At 37.4% G+C, this 18,159-nt stretch overlaps 1 protein-coding gene across 1 annotated transcript in view; it reads left to right on the top strand.

The window, feature by feature from the left end:
* Window positions 1–4,188: 4,188 nt before the first annotated feature.
* The window catches only part of RNF11 (ring finger protein 11), a 35,587-nt gene continuing 21,616 nt past the window's right edge, over window positions 4,189–18,159 (top strand). Inside the window, exon 1 of the mRNA XM_072974475.1 lies at window positions 4,189–5,055. Within this exon, the coding sequence (XP_072830576.1) occupies window positions 4,933–5,055 (123 nt within the window). The 5' untranslated portion in view covers window positions 4,189–4,932. The remainder of the gene's footprint in view (window positions 5,056–18,159) is intronic.

Here is an 18,159-nt window from a genome sequence, read left to right as displayed (position 1 = left end):
GCCACATAGAAACCTGCAAACAGTCTGTTCATAGGAATGTAAAATGTATAGCTACTGTGAAAAACAGTATGACAGTTCCTCAAAAAATTAAACACAGTATTACCAATGATCCAGCAATTCCACTTCTGGATATATAATCAAAAAATTGAAACCAAGGTCTTGTAAAGATTATTTGTATCTCCATATTCAAAGCAGCATCACACTAGCTAAAATGTGGAAGCAACTCAAGTGTCCATCAATGAATGAATGGGTAAGAAAAATGTGGCATATACATACAATGAAATATTATTCCACCTTAAAAAGTAAGGGAAGTTCTGCAATATGCTACAACATGAATAAACCTTGAGAAATAAGCCAGTCACAAAAGAACAAATGCTGTATGATTATACTTATATGATTATAGAGTGGTCAAAATCATAGAGACAGAAAGTAGAATGGTAGTTGCCAGCAGCTGAGGGGAGGGGAGTATGGAGGGTTATTGTTTAATGGGTAGTTTTGGTTTTACAAGACAAAAAGCATTCTGGAGATGGTAATGTTTGCATATTGTGAATGTATTCAATAGCACTGAACTGTACACTTAAAAATGGTTAAGGTGGTAAATTTTATGTTAAGTGTATTTTACTGCAATAAAAAATTGGGGAAAAAAACCCTGTACAGAGGTGTTTATAGCAACCTCATTCATAATTTCCAAAACTTGGAAGCAACTAAGATATCCTTCAGTAGGTAAATGAATAAATAAACTGTGGGACATCCAGACAGTGCAGTATTTTTCAGTGCTAAAAAGAAATGAGCTATCAAGCCATGGATAGACATGAAGAAACTTAACTGTATATTACTAAGTGCAGTGTGAAAGGGCTACCTGTTGTATGATTCTAACTATATATTTTGGAAAAGGTGAAACTATGCAGACTGTTAAGAAATCAGTGGTTTCCAGGGGTTAGAGGTGAGGGAGGAATGAATAGGCTGAGCACAGAAGACTTTTATGGCAGCGAAACTATTCTGTATGATTACACATATCATTATAAAGCTGTCCAAACCCATAGAATGTACAACACCAAGAGTGAAACTAACATAAACAAGGATTTTGTGTGATAGCTCATTAATTGTATCACTCTGGTGCAGGATGTTGATAATGGGGGGAAGCTATGCATGTAAGGGGTACAGGAGTATATGGTAAATCTCTGTAATTTCTGCTCAATTTTGATGTGAAACTAAAACTTGCCTAAAAAAGTTAAGTCCATTAAAAAATATCTGGCTCAATAAAAATGCTAGATGCTAGATTCTCATATCTGCTTCTGCATTAGATCTCCTAGGGTCAGATAAAACCAGAACCAGACAAGTTAAAGCAGTTAAGTCAGATTTTATTCAGGAACTGTCACAGTAGGGGAAGAGAGACCTCATTGTAGACCTGGACTCCATTCTGAACACAAAAAGGACAAGTGGGGATTTATGGGCAAGGAATAGGATGGGAGTCAGTGGATAGGAAAATTACTAAGAGGAAATATCGAGGATAAAGGGAATCTTGCCTAAACCCACTGATAGGATTTCTGCTGAAGGCAGGCCAAGGTGGTCAGATATTGACAGAAACGGATTCTGACTAAACCGACTCAGCTGGATTCTTGCTAAAACTGGAATAAGTGGGCCAAGGACAGAGCCCAAGGTTAGGTGCCTTGAGGGCTCAGAGGAGCCAGACTAGAGTTAGGTCTAATAGAGTCTCTGTCACGTCAGGAGTCTTGGTTACTTTTTCAATTTAAAATCGTTATGTGATTGGGTCGCACTCTCTGATCTACAGGCCACTTCCCAAGGGCTCCTTTATAAATATGGATTAGAAAGAAAGATCACTGAATAGCTACTTCCTTACAAAGGTACATGTGGATGCCAAAGGCATTCAAGGTAAGTCTTTCCCCATTCCCCTGTTTTTGTACACTGAGAGAAGAATATCAACATGAGAAAGATGTAGTCCCACAAACTAATAAAGGCAACTGGTACATGATTCAAATACTGGCTTTCCCCCTGAATAGGCATGCAAAGCCATGTTTCTATTCCTGTGAAACAGGAATGTTAGTATGTACCTTTCAGTGCTCTTATAATCTGGCTCAGGCTTATAAATGGAAGTTAATCATAAAATTATACACATATGATTTTATATATGTATATAATGTTATATATGACATAATTTTATATATTATGTTTTTATGAATTTATATAAATTTGTGATTTTATATAGATATAATTATGTTAAAATATTCACATATGTTATATAGATATAATACAACACAATACAATAAAGACCCCATTTATATTGTTACATATACTCCAACTAAGTGAAATCATGAAGAAAGTGGTATTTAAGGAGGGTCCTAAAAGATGGTCAGATTTCAACAGAAGGGAACAGCATGGCAAAAGGTCAGGGATGGTAAAGCATAGTGAAATCTGAGGGCGTGGTAAGAAGTGTGATGAGGCTGCAGTATAGGATGCCTGGTTGGAGGTGTAGTCATGGGAGATCAGGATGGGACCAAATGATTCAAGGCCCAAATGCCATCCTAAATTCTTGAACCACAAGTCTATGAATGCTCTCTGATCACATTTTTCATGGCAGTAGTGTGGAGAATGGATTGATGGTGCAGAGATAAGGACTTCATTAAGAAGCTGTTGCAGTATTTCAGAGACAAGGAAAATGGCAATAGGGGAAAAGAGGCGAATGCCTCAAAATTTCCTCCCAAATGATCCAGTAATTTTACTTTTCCAAGCTAGAGAATTAAGCACTGACTCTTAGGGATGTGTGAAAGATTCAGATGACAAATGTGGCATTAGAGATACACCTATTTAAGTAGAAATTATTAATAGGAAAGAAGGCAATCTTGGAGAAGAGGGCATACAGCAAAATGGTTATATTGAATATGAGATATGAGTGTATTTAAATAAAATAGTGATTTTATAAAATAGGGACTCCAAAATTAGAGCACTCAGGCCCATGCCAATTTAACACAGTTCTGCTTCCAATAATTCTTTCTGATTGTCACCCAAATGGTCTAATCACTCTCCTCTGTGCTCTCTAAAAACTTTTGGTGGGAGGGGGAGCAAAGTAACTCATTTGTTTACCTGTCTTCCCAGCTGGACGCTGGGCTCCATCAAGAACAAGCCAGATCTGCTGTATCAGTTTCCCTAGTGCCTAGCATAAGATCTAGTCCCCTGCTCCCCCTAAAAAATCAGTAAATGATGAATTAAAAAAAGGGAGCCAATACCTACTTGTTGTCTTCTTCTTAAATGAATGACTATTAGGAACATTCTCATCTTCCTTATCTCCTACCTTTGCATACCTTGCTTCTTGAGCTCAACCTAGAAGAGAGCCTACTCTGCCTTAAGCAATGTGCCAGGCCTCGAACTGAGGAGAAACAGATGATTCAGCTTGATCAAGCTATGACAGAGAACAGCTCAGGAACTTACAGCACAGAGAAGGCAACCAACCCAGACTGGAGGATGAGGAGAGGCTTCCCAGTGGAAACAAAGCTGAGTCCACAAAGAATAAGTGGGAATAAAGTTTATCTTGATGGGAGGCATAAGATTAGGAGTGGGGAGAAGTGAGTTTCTGTCAAAGAAACAGTATGAGTAAAGAACTCAGCTGGAGGGGCTAGTCTTCTAAATAACTGAAGCTACTTTATTTAGACATCTCAAGTTTAGAATATGTGAGGGAACAATACTGCTAATGAGATTGGGGAGGTAGTCAGATTTGCAAGCCATTTAAGAATTGATACTTAGTCATAACAGCATTGGGACGCCACTGAAGATTTCGAAAAGTTTAAATTCCCCCTAGGGGAATGACATGACCAGATTTACATTTAAACAAAAAATCTCAGCCATACAAATAGTGGATTGAATGGGGGCAATAGTGTATGCAGGGAGAAGAGTTCAAAATATTGCAATAGAGAGATGAAGGTGGCTTGTACTATGGTAGTGGGAATGGAAAGAAATAGAACAATCTGAGATATACAACTGGAAGAAGAATCCTTCTGGCTGTGATGTACAAGAATTAGTAAGTGATGCGGAGGTAGGAAAGGTTCATTAGTTTGGACTTTATTCTGAAGGGGATAAACGGTAAACCATTTAACATTTTAATCATGGGAATGATCCATTCAGATACAGGATTATAAATAGATCACTTGGCAGAAGGTGGTGAGACGACAGAACAGCGTAAAGGTAAGAACTGAGATAAACGGGGAGGAAGCGGTGGATGTAGGGAGGCACGGGAGACCCAAGAGGGGTTTCGGGGTAGGGTCCCAAGCTAACTGTCAGAGAAGCAGAAACTGACGCAGTCCCAGGAACAGTGGCGGGCGACCCGGACCCGGGGCGGGGCGGGGCGGTGGGGAGAAAGGGCGGACCGCGCAGCCGGAGCCGCCCACTCCTCCTAGCGCCGGGGGCGGGACTAGAGCACGCACGGCGGCGTGACGCAGGGCCGCAGCTGGCCTCGTTCAGGCCGCCGCTGCCGCTGTGAGGCGGAGTAGGATGAGGCCCGCGGCTGCGGCTCCGGCGTCGGCGGGGGCAGCAGCAGCTGAGGCAGCAGCTGGGGGAGTCGCGACGGCCGCGCCCCCTCCTCCTGACCTGGATTAGGCCCAGCAGCTCCGTGGCCGCTGCCGCCCCGCGGGGGGGCGGGGTGGGGAAGTGCTTCGTCTCCCCGCCCCCCCCACAGCCGCCGCCTAGCAGGAGGCAACCGCCGCGACCCCAGCGGAGCCCGCGGCCCAGCCTTAAGCCCCCAAACCCGGGGGCTGGCATGAGCGGCACTTCAGCGGCGCCGGGGGGCGGGGGAGCCGCCGCCGCCTGAACCCCGGCCTGCTGCCCGACCCCACCTCGCTGACCGAGGCTGACCGCGGAGCGTGCGAACGACCCCGCCACTGCTTTCTTCCTCCCTCAGATCACACACGCCAGCCCCAGAAGATGGGGAACTGCCTCAAATCCCCCACTTCGGATGACATCTCCCTGCTTCACGAGTCTCAGTCCGACCGGGCTAGCTTTGGCGAGGGGACGGAGCCGGATCAGGAGCCGCCGCCGCCATATCAGGTAGGGGAGGGTGTGTTGGGGAAGAGGGGTGCGAGGAGTAGAGGCAGTTCTGGTCGAGATTATGGGGGCTTCAGCTGCTGTCACTGCCGCTGGCCTCGGCGGGACCTGGCCTGAGGGGCACTGATCCCCTTAGGGCTGGATCTGAGGGGCACTGATCCCCTTAGGGCTGGATCTCAGTATAGGGGAGAGCCTTCACCTCCCTTCAAGCGCTGCGTGGAGATGGTACTTCTGTCCTTGAGTTCAGGGATCCGAGTATGTGATTATATACCCTTGGCCGGTGGCCAGTAGTTCGCTTATGGAGTTTGGGAGTGACATTTTCCTGCATTTATGTCTGAATCGTGGAGTCTGAACTGTGAGGTTTGGAGATGATTTCCTCATCCCACCGCCAGCTGGATTATGGGTTCTAGATAGGTGGTTACACCCCCCTCCCCCATTTATACTTTCGTGTGTGATCATCCTCTCCTCCCTCCCAGTCTGTATTAATTGGATCTGGTAGGTGTTCACTTTTCCCTCTGTTAGGGAGACGATTTTCAAGAAGTGGTTTTGGTGCCAGCGACATCAAGAGTTACTTGTTTGTATATGTGTTTATATTATTTTTTAATCCCTCCTCCTTTTGCTCCACCCCTATGACACACCTTTTAAACATGCTGACTTAATAAAACTTGATTATCATAAACTTTGGAAACCTTTAAACTTGAGAAATACCTTCTATTACTTGTGTTTCTCCCTTTATATCAAAGAATTGTCTCCTAAATAGGTTCATTGCTTTTTGGACAGCAGTCTGCAGCTCCAGATGTGTTTTCACAATTAACAAAGAGTTAAGTCTTAAGAAAACTCAAAATAGAGATGTAGATGTAATAGTCCATTTTATATATATATGTATGTGTGTGTATATATGTGTGTGTGTTTGTATATATGTATGTATATGTATATATATATATATACATGAAACCTTACCTCTACTTTTTCAGTTTTAAATGATGTTGATAAAAAAGTTTTCCCAGAACAACCTGGATAGTTGAAGTGGCTTAATTTTTTTTCCTGAATGAGGTTTAGTTTTCTAACTGGGCAGTCTCCTTTGTTGTTTCGTATGGTGACATCATTATCTAGTGTTATTCTTTTCTCATTCCTATGTAAACTAGTGTCTCATCCCACCAGAAAAACCTGATCACACATCTGGTTTTCTGAATAAAACCCTTCAGAGGCCTTTCGTATATACCAGTGGAGTCCAGTCTTAACTGTGGCATACAGAAGCCTCCATGATTTTTCTCTCACACTCATATTCCAAGCCTATCAAATACAGCAGCCTGTTCACACCTCTCTGCCTTAGCTCCAGTTGCTCCCTCTGTTTGGAGTACTTCCCTCCAAGGTCGACCAGGTGAACATCTAATCCTCTTTCAGGACTCAGCTGTATCTGAAGTCTCTACATTCTCGTCCCTCGCACCCTGAATCCATCACTCCCTTCTTTGTGTCCCCCTGACCCCTTCACACTTCCATAAGCAGCACATAGAACACTTGAGTGTTATCTTTGTTAAGTTAGATGTCTCATTCTTGAGGCATTTCCCTCCTGCAGTGTAAGCTGCATCCAGGTAGGGACCCTGTGTTTCCTGTTTTGTTGTAGCCCCAGCATCTGGCTCATGGTAGATGCTTAGTAACTGTGGAATAAGTGAAAACTATAAGCGGTTGAGAACAGGAACTGTATCGCCAATGCTTAGTGCAGTTCCTGGGACATAAGCACTTAAATGTTGAATGGGTTAATGAATTTGAATTCAGTATTACATTTTGTAAATTTACACACCCATTTCTTCCAAAGAATTGTCACAAGGGAAGTGTCTTTAAAAATCCAAGCTAAATCTATTTTTCTGAATCTTTGAAGTAAATTGTTTGCATTTCACTCTTGGTTTCCCTCATAAATGCTATAGGACAGTGTGCTTATTTTGGTTTCAAGAACAGATTTTTTTTTTAGAACTATCAATTTTTATTTCAAAATCTTTTCATGTTCTCTAGCCCCCTTCTAGGCAATTGAATATCTTTGACTTACCGCCCTCTTCTTCTTATCATTGTGGTAATACTCTGTTAAGGATAACTTCCTTATGATTTATGGGAATTGTATTCAGCAGGAGAATAAGATGATAATGAGAGATTTTTTTAAATATCATGAAGGAACATTTTTGGAAACATGTTGTGATAATGGGAGTTTTTTTGTGGTTGCCCTTTCCAGAAGTGAATGACCTAGATGCTAATATGCAAACTTGGTATCAATTGGAAGAAAGTAACTTCTTTAAAAGATGGAGACATAAAAAGAGAAACCTTTGTAGAAAAAATTTTGTTCCACCTCAAGGAATTAAGTTTTTTAGGAATGGTAAATTCAGATGGTCTGAGAAACATCAATCCAAGATAAATATGATCTGTATTTTCGGTGGACAGAAGTAATATTTTTTCCTTCAAAAATAGTATAATTAACAGAGCTACAGAAATACTGGCTCATTTCTTTGAAGAATAGTCAGTGTTCTGTAGGTTTTTTTTTTTTAAAAACATTCGTAAAAGGAGTAGCTGATTATATAGGAACACGTTTGGTATTTTTCAGTATTGAGTAGTTAAAAGATGTCCTTTGTGTTGCACAATGCCAAGCACTCTATATAGTAAGCTTCCATAAGTTCCCGTTATTTCCTGTTAGAATCTAACTGATTTGTTTTACCTATTTATGCTTAAAAGTAAGCACTGCAGTTCATTCCCTAGTGCCTCCTCTTAAAAAAGTATAATAAATAAACCTAATCCCCCCCTCCCAAAAAAGAAAAGTAAGCACTGCACTCTTACAATCAAAGTTTATAGGAAGTACGTATTATCTCCCTTTGGTTTTCTTTTTTAGCCTCCTAACTCCCTACTTTCACCCTTGCCCTCCCTTAAGTCTGTTCTTAACTCAGCATCAAGAGTGATTTCTGGTAAAACAGATCATGACAGTCTACCCAACCTTCTGTGGATTTCTGTGGATTTCCCATTTCATTCATAGTAATTAGTAAGTGATCAACTGTTATCTGTCTCCTCCTACTAGATGGTAAACTCCTAGGAAAAGGGAATTTTTTAAAATGTTGTTTCCCAAGTGCCTAGAATAGTGCCTGGCATATGTTAGGCACTCAGTTATTGGTTGAATGACTTGATTTCCTTTAAATGAATTAATACATTTATTTTGAGGCAAGTTCAGTTGAGTATCTTACAAGAACTGTACATATTTCTAGTGCCTTTTTCCTTTATGGATTATTTTTAAGGAATCAATCCTAGAAATCAAATCTCAATAACATTAAATATAGGAGTCGATTTAAAATTATTATTGATAAAATAGTTTAGGTTTTTTTCACCCTGTTTATATTCTGTAACAGAATGTTTATTTTATGAGAATGTATTTGAATCCTCATCCTTATAGAAATTGGAGGGACGAGGTTAGAGCTTTTCTTGAATTAGAAGGGTAAAAACCAAAAATTTGGTATGCCCTCTACCCTTTCCTTCCTAAATGTTTAAAAAGAATACAAAGGATATCTGCCCATCAAAGGCAGTCTTTGAAGGGTTGTGAGAGGGAGAATAAGTTATAAAAGGCTGGGGAATGAAGATTGATAAGAGGAAAGGGCCAGGTAGGTAGCCCAGCCCTGAAAAGTTTAAGTGAACAGATAGATACCACTGTCACTCTAAGATCCTCATTTCTCATAGGCTAATTCAAGAGTGGCACTTGTTAAAAAGAAGTTAATATTCACTAAACAACAGCAAAAGCCACTTTACAGTGTTTTTATCTAAATATATCTATATATGAAAATAAAGTGGTATCTCTCAGTTTTGCAGTAGTTATATAATTTGAGATTTATTAATGTCATGCTCACCCTACACTTTGTGATTAATACATTCTGAGATTTTAAAATCAGATGAAAACAGGTTATTGGTAATATAGCAGTGAGTGCAAGCTCTGGTTTTGGAGTCAGATGGAACTGAGTTCATATTCCAGTTGTCACTTATGTGTAAAATATGAAGAGAGATTATCAAATTATGTTACATTTTAAGGAACTTCTTTCACAAATAACAAAACATAACATTTTGGATATTTCAAACTGACTGAAAGTTACTTTTGTTTTAAAGGCCTGATCTCTCCTATAGAATGCTTTAAAAGTAACCCCTCTCCTTAAAAAAAATCTAAAATATAAGCAAATACTTATTTTTAAGCATTCAAAGCAAAAACAATAATACCTTGTTTTTCTGATATCTTTATGAAGTTAAATTCAGATAATTGAAGATTTTTTTTTTATGTGTTAGTATTTTGTTTACCATTTTGGTGGAAGTCACCTCAGAATGAATTTCACATATCTTGCTCTTAACTAAACAAATTATTTTACTTTAAAAAAATTGCTTTTTGTGAAATTTTATCCCTCCCCTCTTGAAGTTCTGTCTTTTCACTAAATTGCAGATCAACTCTTTAATAAAGTCGTCACTGACCATTTCCCCCCCCTCTGGTTTAAGTGCAATAATTTTTGTTTGCTGTATTTGTCTGGAAATCGTATATTATCTTATTAATTAGTTCTTCGTGCCTTAACACTTACTATATTTCCAGATTACAGTTTCTTTAAAAATGAGAATGGTGTGTTAAGATTTTAAGTTTCTCAGTGGAGTGTAATGGCATCCTTATATGTTGTAGACACTAGTGTCTAACTTAGAACTCTGTCTTCTCTCTCTTGTACCCTCACCACTGTAATTGAAGTCTTCATTACCCCTCATGATAACCTAATTGATGTCTCCTCTTCTCCCCATTCTTTTCATTCCTTGTGCTTGATAAATTCTATCCAAATTAGATTCCTTTACCTCTTAATCCTTAATGGTTCTTCATGACTCATCACTGAAGATCCATCTTAGCACTTACAGTTAATGATCTTTCTTACATACTTTTCTAACTTTTTGTAGTCTTGTATAAAACCTATACTAGAGTCATACTGAACAGTTTGCTATATTCTATATATGTCTTCTGCTTTCCTGCCTCTGCCTTTGTTTATTCTGTTCTCATTGTCCAGAATGTTCTTCCTTTAATGTTCCCAATGTAAATTCTAGCTTGCAAGGTCCAGCTCAAATGCCATGAGTCCTTTTCTAATCTCCCCCTTCTTACTCTGAACTCATTTAGCACTTTGTTTACCATTGTTAGGACACTTTATCCTTCCTATTTGATTTTAATTATTTATCACAATGTCATAGCTCCACTACTAGAATCCAAGTCTGGTGATTCATCTTTGCATTGCTAGAACTATGCTTTTCACATAGCAGGCACTCAAATACTTGAATAAATGTGAAAATGAGTTACTGCGTTTTTCTTTGAGTGTGAAGTTTTATGGTTGTTAGCTTCTGTAGTTTGTTACCAGAATCCTGTGCTTTGGTGTTTGGCCTTTGTACTTTAAAAGGTTTGGCTGCTTTTCTCTCCCACATTAACTCTTTTATCTAACCATATTCAGTTTTGTCTTATCACTTCGAATTTATAAGGTACATAAGTTTTGGGAAAGTTAATCTCTTTACATCTTTTTCATTTGAGTTTGGTCCATGTTCTGTGTACTTAGCTTACCTCAGCCTCATCTTTCTTAATAAATAAGCAAAGATATTTGCTTATTTGTAACCATTGTTGGGGGGTTTTGTTTTGGGGTTTTTCCTTTTTTTCATTTTTCAGTTTTATTAGGTAGAACTGTTACAGTTTGACTGCACATATACATACAATGTATTGCATGTAAATACATATACACAATATACTGCACATATTTTTTAAAATTTACATATATGTACTGTTCATTGTTTCTAAGAACGTTTAGAGCTTTAGCTTTTTAAACTTACATAGTTATCAAAGAAATAAAGCCTGCCACAAAATAAGAGTTAATTCAAAAAGATACATACACCCCACTATTAACAGCAACATTATATATAATTGCCAAGATATGGAAGCATAATAAGTGCACATTAATAGATGAATGGATAAAGAAGATGCAGCATATATATGTAATGGAATACAACTCACCCATAAGAAAGAAGGATATTTTGCTATCGCAGCCCTTCATTCACTCCCCCCCCCTTCAAAACCCAGAATTTTATAACTGGCATAAACATTTCCATTGCATCAAAAAGAATAAAATACCTAGAAATAAACTTAACCAAGGAGGTTACCTATACTCTGAAAACTGTAAAACATTGCAGGAAGTTGAAGATGATACAAAGAAATGGAAAGATGTCTTGTGCTCTTAGATTGGAAGAATCAACATTATCAAAATGGCCACACTACCCAAAGTAATCTACAGAGGAGGGGTTTTGTTTGTTTATGCATGATCTCCCACTCTGGATGTCCTTTAATTAAGGCTGATTCTTTGCCATTAAGAATATATGAGCACCTTTAAGAGTAGGACAGTCTGCGTGTCAGAGTTTATTCTAGAGCTAATTATAGGGTAACTTGAGAAGATGGAGTAATGAGTACTTGATGCATAAGATCTAAGAACTTATGAGACTTTCTTAAAATATTTTTAGTTAGTACTTTCTAGTATGTATTTTTATTTTATAAAATTTAGACCTGTAAAAATCTTAATACACTTTTGGTAGAATGGGATTTCTTTTTTTTTTTTTTAAGTCAGTTTTATTTGGCGGCTTCTAAACAGAGAAGTTATTACAGAATTCCTACTATAGGTTCTCCCTGTCTATTTTGTTTAATTTGTACCACTTCTTTCTGTTTTCTGGCTTTATTGTGTCTCAGCTAAGTTAAATTCTGGAAATGAAGAGAGGAGTGAAAAGAGGATAACTTCAGTGTATTATCTTCTTTCAAGCAAAGAGTTAGGAATGTATTTATGTGCTGTGTAAATAGCTTATTAAAAATAGGCTGTAACATATTTTCAGAAGTTGATTCTTTGTCAGTAATTTTTAATACTGAATTTAACAAATATTTATGATATTATTAATATACTTAGAATTCAGGATTTTTGCAATTGTGATATAAATGAAATTAAGAATGTGGTGGTAAAAGTACTAAAGACTGAGTGGACATGTGAGTGAAAGGTGTGAGGAAAAGCTGGCTTGTAGATAGCCAAAGGTGTGTGTTTTTAATGGCAAAAGAGATGGCTATATGTAGTTGAAAAGTAAAGTGACAAGGGAGAACTAAATATATTTTCTGCTCTTGGAGAATCTGCCTTACCTTTTGGTTTTGATATTCAACTTGGCTTTATGATATGTTCCTTTTCAAGTCTTAGAAGAGTTCCTTATTGTAGCTGATTAAAAATACTTTGAATTCATTTTAATATGAATGCACATATACCTGCCTTTTAATTAAATAGCCAACCTGGAGTGTTGCTCCCTGGGGCCAGTTGAGTAATTATCTTGTTACTTAATCCAGAGAGCATATAGTAAAGTAACTAAGGGATCTGAAAGTGTGAGAATGAGGAAAGCAATACTCCAGATATATTTGTTCCTAAATTTATTAAAAACTTTTTTGAATTATGAGACTGAATGACTTTAAGAACAGTGAGACTGGCCTAATTAGTTAAAATTACCTGTCACTTAGTATAACAATTAAGGCTAAAAACCAGGACACTTGATAGTTCATTTCTTCTATCAGTCAGTGTGTGTTGGGCACCGAGGGGAAAGGAGAAATGAGTCCTTTTACCCCTAAGGAGCTACTATTTTAGTTAAAGGGACAAGATTTTTTTTTTAATTGAAGTATAGTTAGTTTACAGTGTTATGTTCATTTCTGGTGTACAGCATAGCCATTCAGTTATGTATGTGTGTGTGTGTGTGTGTGTGTGTATTCTTTTTCATATTCTTTTTCATTATAGGCTAGTATAAGGTATTGAATATAGTTCCCTGTGCTATACAGTAGGACCTTGTTGTTTACCTGTTTTGTATATAGTGGTTAGTATCTGCAAATCTTGAACTCCCAATATATCCCTTTCCACCTTCTTTCTCCCCGGTACCATAAATTTGTTCTCTATGTCTGTGAGTCTGTTTCTGTTTTGTAAAGTAAGTTCATTTGTGTCATTTTTTTAGATTCCACATACAAGTAGTATCATACAGTATTCTTCTTTCTCTTTCTGGCTTATTCCACTTAGTATGTCCATCTGTGTTGCTGCAAATGGCATTATTTTAATCTTTTTAATGGCTGAGTGGCATTCCATTGTGTGTGTGTGTGTGTGTATAAATATATATATATATATATTTACCACAACTTCTTTATCCAGTCATCTATCAGTGGACATTTAGGTTGTTTCTGTGTCTTGGCTATTGTAAATAGTGCTGCTATGAACATTGGGGTGCATATATCTTTTTGTATTAAGAGTTCCCTCCTGATACATGCCCAGGAGTGAAATTGCTGGATCGTAGGGTAAGTCTATTTTTAGTTTTTTGAGGAATCTCCATTCTGTTTTCCATAATTGCTGCACCAGGCTACATTCTTACCAACAGTGTAGGAGGGCTACCTTTTCTCCATACCGTCTTCAGCATTTATCATTTGTGGACTTTTTAATGATGGCCATTCTGACTGGTGTGAGGTGATACTTCATTGTAGTTTTGATTTGCATTTCTTTGATAATTAGTGGTATTTGTTCATGTGCAGTGACCTCTTTTCTATCCTCAATTGGTGATTCTCCTTTCACCTTTCTTTGTCCCTTAGGTTTTCAGGGCTCCCTGTCTAACTTTTCTCTCCCATACTGAAATAAGATGTGGTACATTTATCATTAATTGATATTAAGGCACCAATTCCTGATTAAGGCTAATTATAATATAGTGTGAATGTGTTTTATTTAGCATTATCTCCACTAGACATTTGTATCCTCGTTTCTTGCCTGTAATATTTTTTAAAACATGGAAGTAGATTTGAAGCTAAGAGGGCCTGAAGCCATAGGTACTGATAAGTAGTCCATTTGGGATAATGGTGGAACTAGGAGGTCCAAAAAAAAACAAGACTCATAAAAAGATGGGATATTAGAGTCATACAGGAAAATTGTATGAACTCAATTGTAGAAAGTACAACTGTAGTTAGATTTAAGTGATATTTTCCAGTTTAAACAGAATTTATTCTGGATAGATAGGTTTTAGATAGAAAACATTCTAAAATATGCTATATTTTTAACATTTTTATTCCAATACACTCACTACCTTTGGTAACAGTGCTTTACTAAGATTGATTCTTAGCTGGGTCCTTTTTCAGACTTAACAATCCTCCCTTTTCATTCTTATTTCTTCCCACATACATCACTGAAGTATTGACTCTTGAGTAGACTTTCATCTCATTTTATTCAAAATTATTAGAAAGACTTATATATTATACTTTGTAAGTAATAGAATGATGACACCAGAGTCTTGAATTATGTTGCAGTATTTATGTTCTGGCTGAAATCAGTTCTGCTGTTAAATCTTGTATCTGCATTTTATCATTTTTTTCTCACTGTCTTACAACTGTCAGATGATTCTTCGTCCTCTTTTAATGCATCTTTCTTTGTAGTACCTCTTCTAATATTCTGCATATTGGAAAACCAAATAATCAAACTTGTCATAATACTTTTAGCAGCTCCTCCTAGAGGAGAGCTGAAAGGTACTACCAACGAGTAGAGCAACATTTCTATTTGTGAATAAACTATTTTGGGATTTGGATACATAGGCACCTTATACTGTTTTTTTAGATTAAAAAAATTTATTTTTAAAGTTTTCTTGGTAAAGTAAATAAGTTGCTTGCTTAAGTAATTAAAGTTGATTTTAGCAGGAAGTCCACATAAACATGTGAGTAGAGAAAGAGAAAGGGAAGGAACCTTCTTTAATATTGAGATAAGCTTATCAGTGTTTCATGTTGTACATACACCTCCCCTTCCCCAGTGTGTTTCATTGTCTCTAATTTTCTCTTGTCCTTAAATTTTGTTTCTCAGAATCCTTTTTATTTCTTAAAACATGCTTTAGTTACCTAGGACTCCTTATGGTGTATGAATTCTTAAGACTCAATATAATCTTTAGATTGGGACCCTTAGGTCCACAGATCTCTACAGAGTCAAGAATAGAACTGCATTTCAGTATAACTAATTTCTTTGGTATTATGTATTCATTCAAAAACACTATCTGAGAAGGGGTCCATAACTTTTCAGTCAGATAGCCAAAGGTTTTCATGCCACAAAGAAGGTTAAGAATCCCTGAGAGGCAGTCTCTGAGTTGCAGGTCATGAGTTCGTATCTTTGCTGCCAGAAACCGCAAAGCCTTTGGGGTTTGAGCCACAGAGTTCTTCTGATAGGTGTGGTATAGGAATTCAGTTAAATGTTGCTGTTGCAACACTGTTAGGTAAATTGTCAGGCCTCATTTAAGATTAGATAGCATGAAATAGGCCATTTTTAAATAGCTGAAATTCTGGAATCTATTGAAAATTAACTTGAAATATAATTTCTTAGTCATAGATAAAAAATTTTGTGTCACAAGGAAAAGAGTAGCATCATAATCTCAAATTGCTTAACAGTGGACTGCAGACATTTTTTGGCAACTCACAATAAAAAAATGTTTTATACTGTGGTTCAGTTTATAAAAATGGAAACAATTTTTATAAAACAGTATTACCTACTGTATTACACAGGGAACTATATTCAATTTCTTGTAATGAGCTGTAATGGAAAAGAAACTGAAAAAAGTATACATGTATGTATGTGTATGTGTAACTGAATTGCTTTATTGTACACCTGAAAGTAAATCAACCACACGTCAATAAAAAATAAGAATGTTTTTTTAAAAAAACAGTTTTAATCCTTACTGCATGTTCTGTGTATTTCATTTTCTAAAAAGTCTTAGCTTTGACCCTCTAAAACTGATTTCACAACCCACAGTCGGTTTAGAATAGACTCCAAGATACAGAGCCAAAAAGATAAGATTGTGAAATATATTTAAAATATTTTATATGTACAGCATCTCAAATAAAATCTCTTAGGAATCCAAACTTGCTTCTCTGTAAAAGAGCATTTTAGAAAAGTGGGTACATGTTTGTACCCTGGGAATAGTCATTAAGATGCTTGTGCCAGGTCCTTTACATTTATTATCTTTATTAAGGATTTTGGACTTTATCCTAGAACAGTGGAAAGCTAGCCAGTGAAGGATTTTAAGTGGATTGGCAGAGGAGATATTATGTAAATTAAATTAGATTTGCGTTTTTAAAGGAGATCTCTGGGAACAAATTGGAAGAAGATGCTATTTAGGAAGCCACTGCATTAGCAGCTATTGTTAGCTAGGGTGTTGGCAATAGAGATTAAGAGTTACAGATGAATTCTGTGTATATTCAAGAGACCAGAATATCAGAATTTAGTAATGAATTGTATGATGAGATTTTTTTTCCAGGAGATTAAGGTACATCAAGAACAGGGGAGAAGATTGGCTATGAAGGGGGATATAGGAATAGGGCACTAATGAGATGGGGAATTGTGATTGTGGGATTGAAGGTGGATTAGTCTGTTTTAAGTCTTAATGAGAAAGATTTGATTGTGTTTATAAGCTGATGGGAAGGATCCAGTGACAAGAAGAGGTTGAATAGAGAGAGCAGCAAAAATCTATAGTATAAGGTTTCTGAGAAGGTGGAAACAGATGGAATCCAAACAGAGGTAGTAGGGTTGGCCTACATGAAAGAAAACAAAATCTTTAAATTTATTTTTAACAAATAAGTATTAAGTAATACATTCATGTGGTCAAGTAATACATTCTGCAAGAATACAGATTAGATATTTTATTCTTGTTCTCTAGCCTCTTAGTTCCACATCCAATAGTTAACTAATGTTAATGTGTTTTATATATTCTCCAAGAGATTTTATACATATGCAAACAAATACAAATAGTCCTTCCTGATCCCTTTACACAAAAAGTAGCCCACTGTACACACAGTCCTGCACCTTTTTTTTCCCCCTCCACTTACATCTGGAATCCGTTTCCCTATCAGTATATAGAAGGCTTCATTCCTCTCTAGGGCTGCATGGTAGTTATTGTGTGGACCATTAATTATTTAACCATTTCTCTATTTGATGGACATCTAGGTTGTGAGCATTCTTTATGGTAGTGCCTCTATTTTAACAAGATGAGAAAACTAGCTGGAGATAGGTACACATGTGGGCAGGACTGTATGTTTGACTCTAGAAGTATCAGGATCCAGATGATCTGGGTGCAGAGAGCTAGTCCATTTTGGGGCCAGCAGATTGAAATTTAATACTTAGTTTAAAGAGCTGATGTATGATCAGATGAGCTGGAATTAAAATACTTCATCTAGGAAAATCTGGCCAGGTCAGTAAACTAAGTGGAGGTAGGGGAGTCACTGGACCAGAGTTGGAGACAACAGCCAGGAAAATTCCTTAAACTTACATGTTTTGTTAGTCAGAAGTCATTTTCAGAAGTCTCCTTTCAATAGAGAAAAATTTAGACTACTTTTGGTAGCCTCAAATTGGGACCCTCCATTCAAGGTTAAATCTAGCCCATCTTGAGGGCAAGAAGCTCTCTTTTTAGGACAAAGACTGCATTTTGAGTTCAGAAGCTCTGTAAGAAGACATTACTGCCTAATTTCCAAGAATTTGTTTTCTACTGTTGTTTTTCAGTTATTCAACTGAAAATTGATTGAGCCTAAATTATAAATGTGTTTGCAGAATGACTTAAGGCACCTGCAAGTGGTTGTAATTTTTTCAATAACTTTACTGGATCTGGGAGGTCACTCAGTGTTAGGCCAAGTGTAAGATACAGACATGAAGCGGTACAAAGTCATAGTGGTGACAGGCTCTAGAGGACGCCCGAGGTGGGACAGCTAACTTTTGGTTATAGTTGTGTGAGAGGGCTTCTTGAGGGACTTGGTGTTCAAATATCAAAAAAAAAAAAAAAATCAAGGTTTCCTTTATCTCCTTGTTTGAATTTTTCCTTATATTCCTTCAACTGGTTTTTCTGTTTGTATGGCAACGATCCAAGTTCATGTAAGTGTTTCTTAACCCTTTCTTTGTTTAATAACTCTTGAGAAGCTGAAAACTGTAAATCTTCCTGAGAAGATGCACAGTTTGCATGCAATTTCAATGAATTTATGTACCCCCGTACGCCGAGGCCTTGAATAACAACCTCTGGTCTATCATC

This window comes from Vicugna pacos, chromosome 13 (assembly GCF_048564905.1).
Source record: "Vicugna pacos chromosome 13, VicPac4, whole genome shotgun sequence".
In the NCBI taxonomy this organism is placed as follows: Eukaryota; Metazoa; Chordata; class Mammalia; order Artiodactyla; family Camelidae; genus Vicugna; species Vicugna pacos.
This window is presented reverse-complemented; position numbering and strand designations above follow the sequence as displayed.